The sequence below is a fragment of the Schistocerca americana genome, chromosome 1 (genome assembly GCF_021461395.2).
Source record: "Schistocerca americana isolate TAMUIC-IGC-003095 chromosome 1, iqSchAmer2.1, whole genome shotgun sequence".
NCBI classification, from domain to species: domain Eukaryota; kingdom Metazoa; phylum Arthropoda; class Insecta; order Orthoptera; family Acrididae; genus Schistocerca; species Schistocerca americana.
Window position 1 is genome coordinate 514,366,947 of NC_060119.1, and position 16,974 is coordinate 514,383,920.

The window sequence follows — 16,974 nt, forward strand, 5'->3', positions numbered from 1 at the left end:
TCGGAAAGTAACATGCGATGTTTGGTGGAATTCAAATTTATTCTTTCATAATATGAAAATATGCAGTGTACATGTTGCTGCACATCAGACATCTTTCTAAAACGTGTATTTTCCCCTGCGTTTCGTTTTCTAAAGTTCCGGGAAATTCTACGCTGGCGTATAAAACCACAACCATTTAAAGGATTGATATGTTTACAGTTTCGAGGAAAAGTATACTGTTACTTAACACGGAAAAAATGTATTTTCATCCGGGAGAAAGTGTATTTTTAACCGGGAAATCCGGGAATTTTTTTTCTTCGTCCATGTATACACCCTGTTATTGTATTGACTTTTTTATTTTCTCTTATTTTTCTTCCTATCATTCTTTTTTTGTTTACTCTCTGCCTGTGTTGCCTATAATCTGCAAGCAAGTGCCAACCTGGAATGCTCATTGGTTGGTAACACGGCAGTTCATGTATCGCAGTGTGAGAATAGTTTTAGATAACCAATGAAAGATAGCAAAAAATTACAGTTTGTTTTTTATTGCTGAAACTGATATTTTTCTCTCTTACGTTTGCTCGTGGAGGCTACATTTAATCGGTTTGAACAAAGTGATCTTGATCTTAGTTTTGCTGCTGTTGTCTGCCATCTCATATACATTGCACATCACAAGTTTGTGATTAGGTTAGGCCACAGGTTTAAATTCAAGGCTACAAAACAAGTCATCTGCCACAGTTCAGTCATTAGTCACATAAAATCGATTGTCGACAGAGCATCAGGTATTTCTGTCATAAGTCGCAGCAGGCCATTTGCAACAGTGTTCCGCATTACATGTAACAGCATTGGTGAAGTGACGCGCCCTGTTTGTGTGTCACCTATAAGTGAGCAGTAGCCGGCAGCTGATGTGGCACCACTGTAGCGGCAAGTGAAAGGTGTCACCCCTCAAATAATTCTAATCGGACTATAGTTACAAACTTCTGTTGACATCGTACTAATGACTTCATGCCTTACAACTAAAGTTTCGTTGCGGTGTCTGTTTCTGTGAAGAAGGATTAAAAAAATTAAATGAGAACCACTGTATTATGGGAGATATGTACGCTGCGTACTAGATAACTGCAGCAGTCAGTGCTGCGCTTTCAGAATCATGTTCTGTATTTAACAGCTAGTAAATACACGGCATGTCTTACAATGCCACTTACAGAGAGAGAGAGTGTTTGTACAGGGTGTACATAAAGTCTGAGAACACCTTCAATTATTTATTGCACAAGAGTCAAAAATTGTACAGATACCGTACATATGTCATTTTGAAGAGAAAACTTGAAAAAAATTTTTTTTTCATGTATACCGCCACAGTGTGGTTTGGCAATTTGCACCTTTTTTTTGTGGGGACACATTAAAGATCTGGTGTATGTACTGCCTCTACCACGTGATCTAGCAGAGCTCTGGGAGTGAATACGGGAAGCGACTACCACAGTTGACGATGCCACAGCTGGGATGGGTATGCCAAGAACTCGATTACCGTATTGACGTCTGCCGTGTCACTCATGGTTCCCATATCGAATGTTTGTAAAAAAACTTTCAGAGTTTCTCTTCAAAGTGCAATATGTATGACATACGTACAATGTTTAGTTCTTGTGCAATAAATAATTAAGAGTGTTCCTAGGCTTTATGTACACACTGTGTTTAAATACTTTGTATTGAAGTGCTTTTGTATACACAGTATTTCTGTTCTTCCTTCTGATGTATACCTGAAGCTTGTTCTGTAATTTCAGTTGCCATTTTCCCAATCCCAATATCCAACAACTGTTCTGTGAAATGTACAGAAGATGCTTCATGTCATGGCGGTACATGCAGACTGGGTTTCAGAGTCAATTTCTGTACCTGTTGACATAAAACTGATTATTTGAGATGAACATTAAGGCCATCAGCAGCTGTTGAACACAATATAACTGGTAGAGTTTGTCAAAAATCTTCAGAGTGCACCACTGAATCTCTGTTAATTTCCTCTCTGTGTGATTAAGTGGTACTGTGCACTACAGCACATTCATCCTATATAATGTGCTGACATGGCTTTACCAATTCCACAACTTCTATTGGAGTTATACATGTTGGTGTCTCAGTGATTTACAACTCAGTGGCAACTTCAGTGCCATATTTGCTGTATGTGCTGTTTGGCCATAATCCAAAACATTTGTCACACTTCCCCTGGATGCAATTTGTCAATGCAATACCGTTTTTATGATCATATGGTTGACAAAATAAGTGAAAAATTTTGGCTGTGTGTGTGGGTCATGTAGGAAATACAATCTGCCCCTTTGGCTTGTAAATGCTTACATAATTTGTGTTATGCTGTGTGCTGTTCTGGAACCACTCTCAGAAGATTCATTAGAAGAACTACAGCTAGTTTGTCAACACCAGAGTGTTTTTATCAGTGCAAATCACATTCAAAAAGGTCATTTGCACATTAATTAATGCAGTTGTTGTAAGTTGTATCAGTGATATTTGTTAGTGATAGCTGAACCAGTGGCCTCAATTGAAACCAGTATCTCATTATACACATTTAGTGCAAATTGAATGTCTTGGGTTTTGGTTCATAGTGTGCAAACAGTGCAGGATGTCTTCTCTTGTGTAGCTTTTGTGTTGTTCCAAAAGATCTTTTGGATTGGATGGCAAGCACATGGTCAGTATGATTGCAAATAGCACATGTATTTGCAGTGGTTGAGCAGTAGTGTATGCATTAGTGAGTGAAGTATCCCAGTTTGCATTGTTTTCAGAAAAATTCAGTTCTTGGCAAGCTTTTGCATTGTTGAGGTGTGTAATATATAAATTGGGATGTCCATGCATCTGCTTCACTTTATGTGAAATGTTGAATCTTGTTCGCTGACGCATTGCACATTAGTATGTTGGCATGTCAGAAGAAAGTATTTTCTTAGCAGACATATCATCCACAAACCATGATAAAAATGCAGTTGGTGGTGACAATGCTCTTGTACATACAGTCTGTTTTGAAGTACATGTGCTGCTCATTTTCAAACTGCGCTGCCAGATGAACTACTGTTGGTTGTCACTCTTGGATTGGAAATGATATAATGTGCCATATTTCTTCCTTAAAAGAAGAAAAACTTCTTAGCCGAGATCGCAACAAGAGACTGTATTGTGGTTAACCAATTTCAGTAAACTTGTGTTACATCATCAGATCTTCTTCCAGGTTATTATAAACATCTGGCCCAAGATGTTTATAATAACATGTAAAAAGATCTGATGAAGGTTACCATAGTTTACTGAAACCGATTATCCACAATACATTGTTTTATTGCTATCTTGGCTGAGAAGTTTTTCTTCTCCAAAGAAAGTAAATATAGATCACCCCTACCATATTTATTCATTGTTCCTAATGTAGTATTCCAGTTTATATTGCTTGATTTCAGTCATAGATGCTGTTGGCATTTTCTGCTCCCAAACCTGCCATGTCATTGAAACGTTCTTGCTCGATTTCACTGAGTTGCAACACTCAATATTGATGTATGCTTTGTACATTTTCAAGAGTAATTGTGTATATAGTACAATTCAATGATTATTGACTTCATTGTCATTGTTTTGTACTTTTAAAGTGATAAATTTGCCACGTTCTCAATTGATCATCAGTGATGGAGTAGATATCCACCATTGCCAGTGATAGTCTCGGCAAGTCAGTCTGTATTGTTCAGGTATTTCCAATCAGATATGCATGGTGAATTGTTGTTGAGTAAGTCACGTGGAACATGGATCATGTTTTTGGTATAGATTCCAAACAAATGTGGGACTACATCAAAATTTTCTATATGTGCTGAGATGACTCGATCAGTTTGATGTGATGTGACTTTTCAGTAAACCAAATCAAACTGTGTGCATGGGGCAATCCTTCTGTTGCCATTCCATGGGATACCTCCAACAGTGTGTCTCTCCAAAAACATTATGCTTGACAATGAAATCCATAATGTTTAAGCACACCAAATGTAGAGAAGCTATTTGGTTTTGATACATATCGACAATGTATTGATAGAACAGTTGTTGACATTTCAAGGTTTATTTTCAGCATTTTTATGAAAAATCAGTTGGTATGAATGACAATGAGTTTCTTATTTACTTCCACATGTTTGTGTATTTCTGAATTTGATACTGGAACGATATCCATCTTCTCTTTGCCAAAATAAAATTGAATATTGCAATCCTTTGTATGAACTTAAAGTTTCTGAGACTCACTATCACCATCTATATGATGAAGAATTGTCTCATGTGAGTTAAATTATTTCAGACTATAACAATCACCACATCATCAATTATCAGTGCATTGTAATGTCTGTCATGTTGACCATTAGATGTATACACCAGAAATGTGCAAACTGCTGCTAAACTATATCAAATACACAGAGTTGTTGAAAAGTCTTGCATACTACCTAATTGTAAAATGGGTGTACTAAATCATATGGCTTCACAGGCATATGCACAGCTACTCGCCAAAGTTGCGTTCCAATTGGATAAGTGATACAGGAATGCTTACGGCACAAACGAAGAAACATTCATTTTTATAGATTTAGTTGATAAGCGACAGGAAAATTTTCAGGAAGGCATTGCACAACATGTAAAAACCATTTCTGTCTTCCTGCTTCGATTAGCCCTAACAACAAAGTACCATGTGAAAAACTGTGGAATTCTGTAGTTTAATTACAGGGTTGCCACAAGTCTTGAAAATTGGAATTTGAAACGTATCAGGAAAAAATCAGAAAGAAATGCGAAAAAAAAAAAAAAAATGCTGGGAAAACCTCATTTTTGTCTCAGTGGATGAAATGGTTGGTTTATTGAGATGCTATGCATCGTCACTGTCTGAGTGCAGCTGAGTATGTGCGCTGGTTCCCTACTCACTCCTACTTCTTCTCCCCTCCTGACCACTCCCCTCAGCTTGCTGTCAGTACTGCCACCATTCATTTTTTGCCACTAGCCTAGCAGCTGCCGATGAAGGGCAAGGAGGCATGAGGAGTGAGGAGTGTTTTGTTTGGATATGATTTTCAGAGACTGTAGATGCAACCGCCTGAGACGGTGGTCATGTGTTCATGAATTGTGTCTGAGATTGTGTGAATGTGTGTGCGGTTTCATTTTCTGACAAAGACTATGGTTGAAAATTTAGTTGTGAGAATATGATTGTCTTTTCTATGTGCCTGTCTGCAGCTTACTGATCATCTTTATTGTGAGTTGCTGCGTATCCTCATTATTATTGATTCTCAGAGTATTCACACAACTTACTGTTGCATGGATTGATCACCACAATCTCATTTCATCAACATACCGTCTGTGACTTGTGAATAGCTGGCTCTGTGACTCGTGAATAGCTGGCTACGTGAGTGGATTTCCCTGATGGACTAAAGCCTCAAATTATTTCTGCAGGTATCTCTAATGGATCGGGCCTTCTGATCTGAAGTCAGCCGTTTCCTGCTAATGTGCAAGCCCTGCCAGTTGGATCTAATCTCACCAATCTGGCTGCAGTGTGGGTCTGTTTGTGTGTGTGGTGTAATGCGGTGAATTTTTGTGTTTTATCTGTGGACCCAAGACTGCAGTGTTCCTCTGCAGGCCAGAGGCCACAGGTGATGGATTTGAGAAACTGTGACTGTCTCACCACAAGCACATTGGATAGTGTGCCGTTTTATAAGCATTTTATTTATTCAAGTACATTTTGGCACTTCCAAAGAAGTTTTTTTGGAAATATGCACTATACAAAGAAGAAAATTGTGGCAGTCACTGGCAGTTTGTACACTTTGTAATCGTGTGTTTCTTGAAACGAAAATCGAACAATACCTGAAAAGTAATAGACATAACACATTGATTTATAATTAACAATAATGAGCATAGTAGAATCAACATTTTATTGACAGTCACCTATAGTGTTGGTTTACACAATTCTTCCTTGCCCTATACACTTCTTTCAAGAGGCCCACTTTCTTCTGAGGTCAGTGAAGGTATTTTAAATCTGTCTTGTGACTCCAAGGAAATGCGTATTTTTGCAACCAAGTGTGTTTAGTTTTATTGAAATAAAATAACATCATTAGTCTTAATAAAACACATTTATTACCATTTGGCTTGCTTTCTCCATCTAAAAACAGTTTGTTGCAAAAGATGTTGAACTTAGTACTTAAGATTTTTGCTCACCTCAAGAAATACTGTCTGCTTGCAAGTTTCTTTTAGATATTTCCTTGTTTGGTACTATTGTTTTGTGTACTATAGATGCAAAGATGGATTTAAAATACTTTCAGTTATTATCAAACAGCTACAGATGATATGGTTGCTACAAATGGATTTTTTTATGAACCTCCATTTCAAATTTTGTAGTTAGTTTTTATAACAACACTGTGGACCACAGACAGAAAATGGTCAAGAAATTTTTCAACTATCTCTGTGTACTCCCTGTTTTTTACAGTCTTCTTTGTGTAATGTGCATGTGTCAGTTTTCATAAACAAAGTATTTCACAATATAATTCTGTGTTTTTCGTCATGGTCATGGTCCAGCCCCTTCAGTATATTTGTAGCAACTAAAATTTGGTGTCTCTTGAAAACCATTCATTCAGAAGTGGCGAATTTCGAGTAACAGCTTCATTTCTCTTGTTTAATTGTTAAAATTTACTTCCTTTGGCAAAACAAAGTGGAGTTTACACAGTGTTACTTCACTATCATTCTAATGCACTTGCAGTTGTGACAGAATTGTGAAACGGTGGTTTATTAAATGGCTAAATGTCATCAGTTCAGATCAGAAGTTTATGAAAAATCACATTGTCTGTATGAAAACAAACGTGTAATTTCTTAACATATTTTGTTGCAAAGCCACACTAATTTTCATTTCAGCAACTATAGAAGATTAAAAAAAAAAAAAAATCATTCTATTACAAAAGTCTATAGTTATTCATATAATGCAGTAGGTAAGACAATTCCATTTCCTTACCACGTAGAAAAATACTCAAATATTTCATTTGCCAAATTGTCGTTTCGGTAACTCGAACCATTTATGAGGTATGGAGGGACACTGTGAATATTTTATTCTCGCATTCTGTGGTTACAGTCTGAAGGTCAAGCCTCCACAGACACATAGGCAGGGGCTGCAGGAATCAAAGAATCCGCCAGAAATATCCGTGGCTCATCAGGAAAATCCGTTTTTTGTGTGGCATATCACCTTCGAAGGTGCACCGAATTTTGATTGTTGCAGGAGTGTTGCCAAAAACAACTTTCTGTCCTCAGTCAAGTGGCAACTCTCGCAGTGTTCTAGTAGTATATCATGGTGAAACCAAGCAAGGTGAAATTCAATGCTGAAAAGATGAATGACTGAAGGTTTGAGGGCATTAGGGCCCACAAGACATCAAATTCCAACCATATTGCACGATATGCAAGTCTTTCGCTTTCAGTAATTTGAGGCCCAAGGCAGTCACGGCAGTGAAGAAGACAGTGAACATTTATCTTTTTTGTCAGTCCTTGGTAAGTGCAGTTCTATGACTGTTAAGTGATGTATAGACCTCCCAGCTGTTGCAGTCTGGCATCACCTCCGCCACTGCCACTAATGCTGCATTGTCTAACAGTCATATTTCAAAGCACATGACTCAGGATGATGTTACAAGTGTGAAATAATGGGCTTTGCAGGCTGTCGAAAATTATTCATCCTTTTGTATTGCAGGAAATCAAACTGCTTTGTTTCCAGTCATGTTTCCTAATGATAATATAGTTAGTAAGATGCAGCGTGGATGGACTAAGATATCATGTCATTAAGGCATCATCACTGATTACCTCCGCACTGCAGGAAAACTGTTATCGAAGATCTTGTAGGGGACATTGCTTTTGTAATTTTATTTGATGAGAGCCTTAACAAGGTGTCAGAGTTGCAGCAAATGGGTATTGCTCTCAGATATTGGCTCAAAATTAACAAACAACTTGAAATATACTATTCTTCATCTGAATTTTTAGGCCGTACCACTGCTGCCTATATATGCGGTCATGTTAAGATAGAAATATGTGATCTTGCCAACGTGCTTCATGTATCAGTGGATGGGCCTAATGTCAGTTGGACATTATTGAAAGATTTGCATCTAGATCTCAAGAGTATTCATGGGACAGTGCACCAACTTTTATTGAGATGGGATCTTGTGGTCTTCATACAATTCATCAGAGATTCAAAATGCAGCCTTAAAGACTAACTGTGGCATTATACCTTTTCTGAGATTGATTTATACCATGTTGAAGAATGTACCAGAAAGAAATAATAAACCCGAAAATCCACCCTTCTCTAAAAAGTTTTGCTCCATGCGCTGGCTGGAAAACAAGGATGCGGTTGACCGGTGTGTAAAAATCAGCCCCGTTCTAAAGACTTATGCGAACAAAGTAAAGGAGCACAAGATTAAAATAGATACTTACAGCTGGCAAATGATGTTGAAGTACCTTGAAGATGCTCTGCTGCCAGCTTTTTTTAGCTTTGTTTCGGGACAGGTCGTGCCCTTTTTGAGGGCCTTACAATGTGTGGCCCATGGCACCTTTCCTTTACAATGCTTTGTCTTCTCTACTTGCTGATTGACTGTCCTTGTTAAGGCTGAAGCATTATCTGCCATGAAATCAGTGTTTGATATAAAACATGATAATAAAACTGGTCTTATTCCTGCAATAGACATGAACTTAGGTCATGCTGTATGGTCTGAGCTCAGAAAAGTAAAAGTGCCTTCCACTGAGTGCAGGTTGATCCAATTGTGATAAATAGGACCCCAAGAACTAGCAAGGCTAGAATCTTGAATGCCTTGCAGAAATTCTCTTCGCAGAATTAGATAAGTGCTAAGGACTGTTATAAAGTTAAGAAAGAATTCTTGCAACTTCTTGGTAAGGAGATATTTTTGGACCTCTGTGCAAACTATGGGACGGCTGAGACAAGAAGCAATCACTTTTGCAGAGGCTTATTGGATAGTGATAACACCTGTCAGCATTTGTGTAGCTTTCTTCAAAGGGTTACATTCTGAGCCATGGTCAAGCCTTTGTAGAGCAACGTTTTTCCATTAATAAAGAGTGTATGATGGTCAACCAAGAAACCAAGCCATTGGTAGCCATACGTCAAGTATATTATGGCCTGAAATCAGCTGACGGTGTCTTAAAAATTGACATTAACAGGTCTCGACTATTGCAATGCTCAAGATCGATATGGCGAGGCTTGAAAGCAGAAGAACTGTGAAGAAGATAAAGATGCTAAGAGAGCTGGATGGAAGAGATCCATCGTCCATCAAGTTAAAGAACTGGAGGTCATAAAGTCACGGATACTGGCTGAAAGGGCCACTGTACTGAGTGGAATTGATGAAGAGATTGCTTCTCTCACAAGGGAATTTTGACTGGCTTTCGTTAATTGATTTGAATTGTTTGTTCGACAAAATACAGGATATTTTATTTGGCAGAGAAAAGTCGCTAAACGTACCCCAGCGCTGTTCTTATTTTTTAAACATTAATGTTATATTATACAACATATTTCTTTTATGTTTGTTCTGATGTGTTGTCTTGGCTAGGAAGTTCATAAATCCTATATGGTAGGATGAAGTTGTTACCAAGGTATGAAACGTAATGAAACAGATGACTGAAAAGATCTTTATCTGCATTTTGACATTCACTTTGCCATGCTTTGCTTAGTCCTCCAGTCCCAGGTGGTAATTATTGAGACTGCTGGTAATTGTTGGGACTGGAGTTACATAAAAATACTCTATCACTTAAGACTGAATATAATGCCTGACTCCTTTGACTGCTAATTTTATAAATGCAGTGTGTTTCCTCAGAGCTTAAAATTTGTTTGAATTTTACATGAAAGGACTGAAAGTGCCGCCTAATTTGCTGAAAATTGCTGAATTTTCACATATTGTAACTGCTGTGGGTGCCTGTCTCATACATCGTAGCGCCTACTGCACTGGCATCCCACTTCACGTCCAGCCAACACTGGATGCCTGCATCACAGGGCGTTTAATCACCAGGAAAACCTATGTCGCCTGTGTTGTCAAAACAGATACTTACTGGCGGCCACAACACACCACTAGGTCTCCACCAATGGCTGCCAAGGACCGCTACCCATTCGCAGAGCCTGCAGAACAGCTTCACTAGAGGGTGCAGCTAGCCCAGGAACTACTTTGATACTCCAGGCACGTGATCGCAAATAGTTCCAGCAGATACCTGTGCCAACGGGCTTTATAATGCGGCGTACTGCCAGCAAAAGGCAGTTCGATGCACAGCTTGGAAGAATACAGACCTGCCGCCTCGGCCAGACGCCTCTTCTAGCTGGCCGATCTCTTGTAGATGGACTTGGTATAGTCAACGAACCTCGTGACAGTGTAGGATTGTTTATTGTGTTCGCTCCCCATGAAGAGTCGGGTCTTTTCTATTATTATTATTATTATTTGGTATTTTATATTTGTGTCGATCCGCAGTTGGGATCGAGTCTGCTGTTCTTTCGGAGATTGTATTATTGTTTTGTTTGGGTGAGTCCAATAAATTATTTTCAGGCTTGTGTTTTCCGCATTCCTGTTCTGCTAGCGCAGATACTTCAGTAACAGGTAATGAAAAGGCAAAACTTCTGTTTCGTTTTCATTTAATCATAAGATTGTCAGCACTTTAGACGTAAATGTACTTTTGACAAACTTCAAATTTGTTATTGATTTTGACGAACAGTTTTCTGTTCCTATTAAATTCTTGCAATGTGATTCAAACAATTTGTATAATGATTTGATATGCCATCAGATATGTTTGAAAGATTTGATTCCATGGAAAATATATTTTATCTTTAAAATCATTGATGGAAGCTATCACATGGTCTTGATATAAACATCTCAAAATCGAAGTATTTAGCATGATATATGAGATTTTGGCATGATAAACTGCAGTTAAACAGTGCCATAAAAGCCTCTTTTAAATTATTATTTCATAATGTGTCACTGTAATAGCTATTAGATAAAAAACTGTTTTAGCTAAATAAAATTTTCTGTGCATACTTTAATTCTTTGCTTTGATAAATTTGTGTTTTTAAGGATACATAATAGACAGACAATTGTATGTCAATATTTGTTTTGCATTTGAAGAGGACTGATATCTTTGTAGCATTTTTACCTGAGTGTTTTACGCAGTAATGTTCACCAACTGTGTATTTAAAAATTGAATAAAGCAACTAAAAAAGTAATCTAACAGCAATAGAAGAAAAGTTCCTGAATAAAATTGTTTTTGTCTCATTTTTTTCTGATTTAGTGTCAGCAATTATGGGATTGCTGTCAGTTGAAAGTTAGAGTTAACTCCAGAATGGCTGTGTCTAAGCCATATCTCTGCATTATCCTTCCTTCCAAGAGTGCTAGTTCTGCAAGGTCTGCAGCAGAGCTTCTGTGAAGTTTGGTAGGTAGGAGACGAGCTAAAGGCAGAATTGAAGCTATGAGGATGGGACGTGAGTCGTGCTTGGGTAGCTCAGACTGTACAGCACTTGCCCGCGAAAGGCAAAGGTCCCGAGTTCAAGCCTCAGTGTGGCACACTGTTTTAATCTGGCAGAAAGTTTCTTACAGTTAACTCGTTTACTAAAACAGGGCAAACTGTTGCAATCTTTCATTCTTTATGCCAAGCTTGGCAAATACCTGCACTGAAACACTGTGTTGAGATGAGTTCTAGGTGGCCCAATGTTGTCCATTCAATGTACTGCTGTCTTTGCCTACCTGTCACTTGGAGGAATGAAAAAAAAGTTAAAATTTATTCATCATTGTGAAATTTGAAACAGATTATAGTTATATAAGGACTTCTCCCCAAAAATTTTCATCTGATTCAATAACTCTTTTGTTACAGAGAACAAAATGCAAAACTTGTGCCACTTATGCTCAAAGAACTTCATAAATTACAAAGCAGAGCTGCTGAAGAGCGCAGTCAAGGTGGGCCTTTGACAAGACCTTTTGCACATCTTGGCCCTACAGTAGATTTTGACACTGAAATGAGAAGAGTGCCTGCACGCAGCAGACGGAAAAGAGGTATGAATTTCTGAACTCAGATGTTCAAATGTAAAATTATTCTACTTTGCCATATTTGTGCACAAGATATATTTTCACATCCAGATCAGTTTTCTGTTTTAGACATACATGATTTACTTTAGTAAGTATTGCAAACACTGTTATACATAAAGAATTAAGGAATTTACTTTTGAATGGAGTCACGCTCATATAAAACTTTCTGAGACATATAACAGCCATTTTACTACACAGCAGGTTTTATTTCACAATCTAGATTTCGGACTTAAGCCCATAATGTTTCGCGTATTTTAAATCATTAGACTCTAGTGGAACCCAAGTCATTATCAAAACATGTATCTTTGGTTATATAAACCAATTTTGCCCAAGGTAAATGCAAGAACTTTTGTGCAATATGCTAATTAGCATAGTTAAGCCAATTAGTGTAGCTATATATACCAATTTCGCGCGAAGTAAATGCGAGATAATGCGAAGTAAATGAGAGAGGATATGTGTTTTGGCGATGACTTGTGTGCTGTTCAAGTCTAATGATTTATAGTACTTATTAACACGTGATAATGGTCTTAGTCCGAAATCTAGACTGTGAAACAAAACCTGTTTTATAGTCGAATGCAGTTATATCTTTCAGAAAATACATGAAGAATTGAGTTAAAGATATACAGAAATAAATAAATAAGCCTTACTGAATGAGAAGGGGAAAAAGTTGAATTTATTAATGAAGCAGCAGAAACATAGACCATTATGTAAGTGGCATAATGTGTCACAAAAAAGCTTTTTCTCTTGATTTCAAGAGTATTAATTGAATTTATTTGTGTATTCGTGAACAATTAGATGGTCCGACCTGTTTCCTCGCATCATTTTTTTTTGTTCACCTGCACTCTTTCTTGACGACCCCTCAGGGGGCTTAAAACACTTTTGTGAGCATGCAAGTGGTGAATACTGGGCCCCAAACCAGTGCAACATATTATTTTAACCCATGCTGGAACCTTGCCCCCTCCCATCACTCCCCCCACCCCCTCCTCTCTCTCTCTCTCTCTCTCTCTCTCTCTCTCTCTCTCTCTCTCTCTTTCACACACACACACACACACACACACACACACGAGTTAAACCTCCTTAGAATTTTGTGTCAGATCGATGGATGGACTTATAATTTCAGATTTGTTCAACTCTTTACGTATAACTGTATGCCAATTTTGGCTTTGTTTGGTTTTTGTTTGTCTGTGAGGCTTTGGTTACATTCAGATTTGCATTGTGGCTTTGCTTCTTTCATAGTAGCTTTCTAACACTTGGTGAACCATGGCGGGTCTTTCCAATCCCTCGCAACTTTAATTGGCACATATCTATTGAAGGTATATAATACAATACTCTTGATTTTTGTCATTAATGCTCAACATTGTCATTGATGAAGGTGTAATTTTTGTGTTGACCATTCAGGTAATCTGAAATCTGCTTCTTATCACTCTTGCTAAGCAAAAATATCTTCCTACATTCCTTCAAACAATAGAAACCCTGTGTTGGACTACCAGCGATATTGGAAACAGGGTAGATTGCTACTCACCATAAAAATTACTCATTGAGTAGCAGACAGGCACTACGAAAGGAGAGTTACACATTTAGATTTCGACCAAAGCCTTATTCAGAAAATAAAACACACACATATTCACACAAGTAAACACACGCCAATTATACAGGACCTCAGAGAGACACAAAGAGAGAATGAAAATGATTTGGGTTGAACAAGTGAGTGAGAACGGGCAAGTGGGAGTGGATGGGTGTGATTAATTTATAGTAGTGGACTAGTGGGTGTGAGTGATTTGCTGTTAAGGGAGCTTGTGGGAAAGCTAATACCAGGTGGGGCCTACTTCATTGTGAATCTGGACAAGCCGAATTATGCATCTTAGTATGTATTATAAAATTTCGGTGCTCTTAGAGTATCCTCTGATGTACTGTTTCTTTTATGATGTAATGTAAGATCTCTTAATGCTTTATCCATATGAACGTATGGGCTTCCTGCATCATCACAGCTATGCATGCGCAATAATGCCAGTTTTCTGGCATTCTGTGGCAACTGCTAAAACAAACCTATCTCTAACAGGTCTCGGGTAAATATTGCGAATTGTGGTTTGAAAAGAATTACTTTCAAAATAAATTTCCTTTTATACAAGGTGAATTATGTTACATGTGAGAATGTGGGATGAATTTCTTAAATCACAGTGTGTTTAACTCTCCTTTAAAACTTAAAATTTTGAGGACCAGCTACTTAGAAAAATTTCGTACCCAGAAGACCAGACATTTATGTCATTATTTTAAATTTTACTGGCACATTTATGTGATGAGAAAGTGTAACACACGTAAAAAAAAAAAGACCAATATTACATGTGAAATCTTAGCTTCTCATGTAGCGTATTAGCCTTAGAGACCAATATTATATGTGAAAGTTTAGCTTTTCTTGTAGCTTACTGCCCCCCACCCCACCCTCCGCTGTGCTGGGAAGTTCTACATCAGTGTACAAAATGTTAACCATTCAAAGGATTGATAAGTTTTTCAGTTCCAAGGGAAAATCTACTGTCACTTAACATAGCAAAAGTGTATTTTTTAACTGGGATATCCGGGAAAAATCCGGGAATTGTTTCCCTTGTCCACATATACAAGGTGCGACAATAAAGTAATGAGACTGATGTGAAAAAAAAAAGTTGCTTACGGTTATAGTCAAGTTTAGTGTTGTCTCCTTCAAAGTAGTTCCCTTCAGATTGCACACACTTTTTCCAGCGCTTCTGCCATTGATGGTAGCCTTTCTGGAACTCATCTTCTGTAATGTCCTCCAAGACCCTTGTCACAGCTTTTTGGACATCTTGTGTTGTTTGAAAATGAGCCGTTTTGACTCTTGGAAATAGAAAAAAGTCGCACGGAGTGATATCTGGTGAATAAGGTGTCTTTGGTAGTACTGAAATTTGTTTTGAGGTTAAAAAGTGGTGTATTGACAGAGCAGTATGGGATGGCGCACTATCTTGATGCAGAATCCAATTATCAGCAATGTCGGCACGGGCACGAAGAACTCTTTTTATGAAGTCTTTCTAAAATTTATTTGTAGTAATATTGGTTAACTGTTTGTCCAGGAGGCACCCACTCTTTATGAACAATTACCTTGGAATCAAAGAAGCACACAAGCAGGCATTTCACTTTTGATTTTGACATGAGAGCTTTTTTTTTTTTGGTCTGGGTGATCCCTTTGAGCACCATTGCGAACTTTGGCATTTTGTCTCTGGATCATACTCAAAAAACCAACTTTCATCACCAGTGATAATATGGCTCAACAATTCTGGATTGATTTCCGTTTGCTCTAACAGATCAGCTGCCACATTTTTCTGTGTTTCTCGCTGTTGTGGTGTGAGATTCTTGGGGACCATTTTTGCACAAATCTCTTATCATACCAAGATCTTCAGTTGTTATTAGACGAACCGTTTCTCGATTGTGCTGTGATGCTTCCTGAGACTTGTTTTTATAGTAGCACATGTGTAGTTATAAAGTCATTGTTGCTGTAACGTATATCCTGTATTTGATGAATGAAATTGTTGTATTTTTATGTCATTACAGGGAATGATAGTAAGGAAAATGGAGACAAGTCCGGGTCTGAGCCACAAAACCACGTATCTCCCTTGCAAAGCCCACCACATCCCGTGGAGAATATGGATACATTTTGTGGAGACCGCCTGAATGGTGTAGCTACAGATCTCTTGAAAAGAGTTGACAGAAAGCGATCTAGCGACTCAGATGATGGTAAGAAGTGCTTCCATTTTAAGCAATGTGCTAATATATATGTCACTAACATACATTTTCCAGTAATCATTTGGCATCTTTTAAACACCAAAAGCAAGCAGTATTTGTGGTACATTCATTAATAACTGCACTTAATCACAATTTTAATTCTTTATCAAGTAATGAAGTAATCATCTACCTTATTAAATGACTAACCTGGTGCATGGTCACCCATTTCCAGTTGTGGGTTGCCTGTCTAATAGCTTCCAGGGGCAACAAAATTTAGTATTTCCTATAATTATTGACAAAATTTAAATTGCTGTCATGTATACTCATTAAGAACTATAATCGTATGTTAATCCTTTAACATAGACAAATATTAGAGTTACAAACTGTGTACATGTGTTTTAGCAGTGTAGCTCACAACATGTCAATTACACAGACTTTATTCATCCACTATTTGAGAATGAGAGAACAAGCAAATTCCAAAAAACTTGACACATAATTTAAAACCTTGATGTCACATTTTCAGTACACACACACACACACACACACACACACACACACACACAGACCAGATGATGAAAGGAAAAAACCGTATTGCATACTACATTTTTGCTGTTCATGCAGTAAAACTTCAGTGTTGGTCATGATGATTACATTTTGTAGACTGTACTCACGTGTTGTTGTTGTTGTTGTTGTTGTTGTATTGGTGGTGGTGGTGGTGGTGGTGGTGGTGGTGGTGGTGATCTTCAGTCCAGAGACTGGTTTGATGCAGCTCTCCATGCTACTATATCCTGCCCAAGCTTCTTCATCTCCCAGTACCTACTGCAACCTACATCCTTCTGAATCTACTTAGTGTATTCATCTCTTGGTCTCCCTCTATGATTTTTACGCTCCACGCTGCCCTCCAATACTAAACTGATGATCCCTTGATGCCTCAGAATATATACTACCAACCAATCCCTTCTTCTAGTCAAGTTGTGCCACAAATTTCTCTTCTCCCCAATTCTTTTAGGTACTTCCTCATTAGTTATGTTATCTACCCATCTAATCTTCAGCATTCTTCTGTAGCACCACATTTCGAAAGCTTCTATTCTCTTCTTGTCTGAACTAGTTATCGTCCATGTTTCACTTCCATACACATACTTTCAGAAAAGACTTCCACTCTGCTTTGACCATCATCAGTTATTTAGCTCCCCATATAGCAAAACTCCTT

The 16,974-nt window shown here is 37.9% G+C and overlaps 1 protein-coding gene across 2 annotated transcripts in view; it reads left to right on the forward strand.

Moving 5' to 3' along the window:
* The window catches only part of LOC124605100 (DDB1- and CUL4-associated factor 1), a 245,064-nt gene that overhangs the window by 55,192 nt on the left and 172,898 nt on the right, over nt 1-16,974 (forward strand). For both annotated transcript variants that reach the window (XM_047136553.1, XM_047136560.1), the window contains exons 6-7: nt 11,824-12,002; nt 15,594-15,776. In XM_047136553.1, the coding sequence (XP_046992509.1) occupies nt 11,824-12,002; nt 15,594-15,776 (362 nt within the window). The remainder of the gene's footprint in view (nt 1-11,823; nt 12,003-15,593; nt 15,777-16,974) is intronic.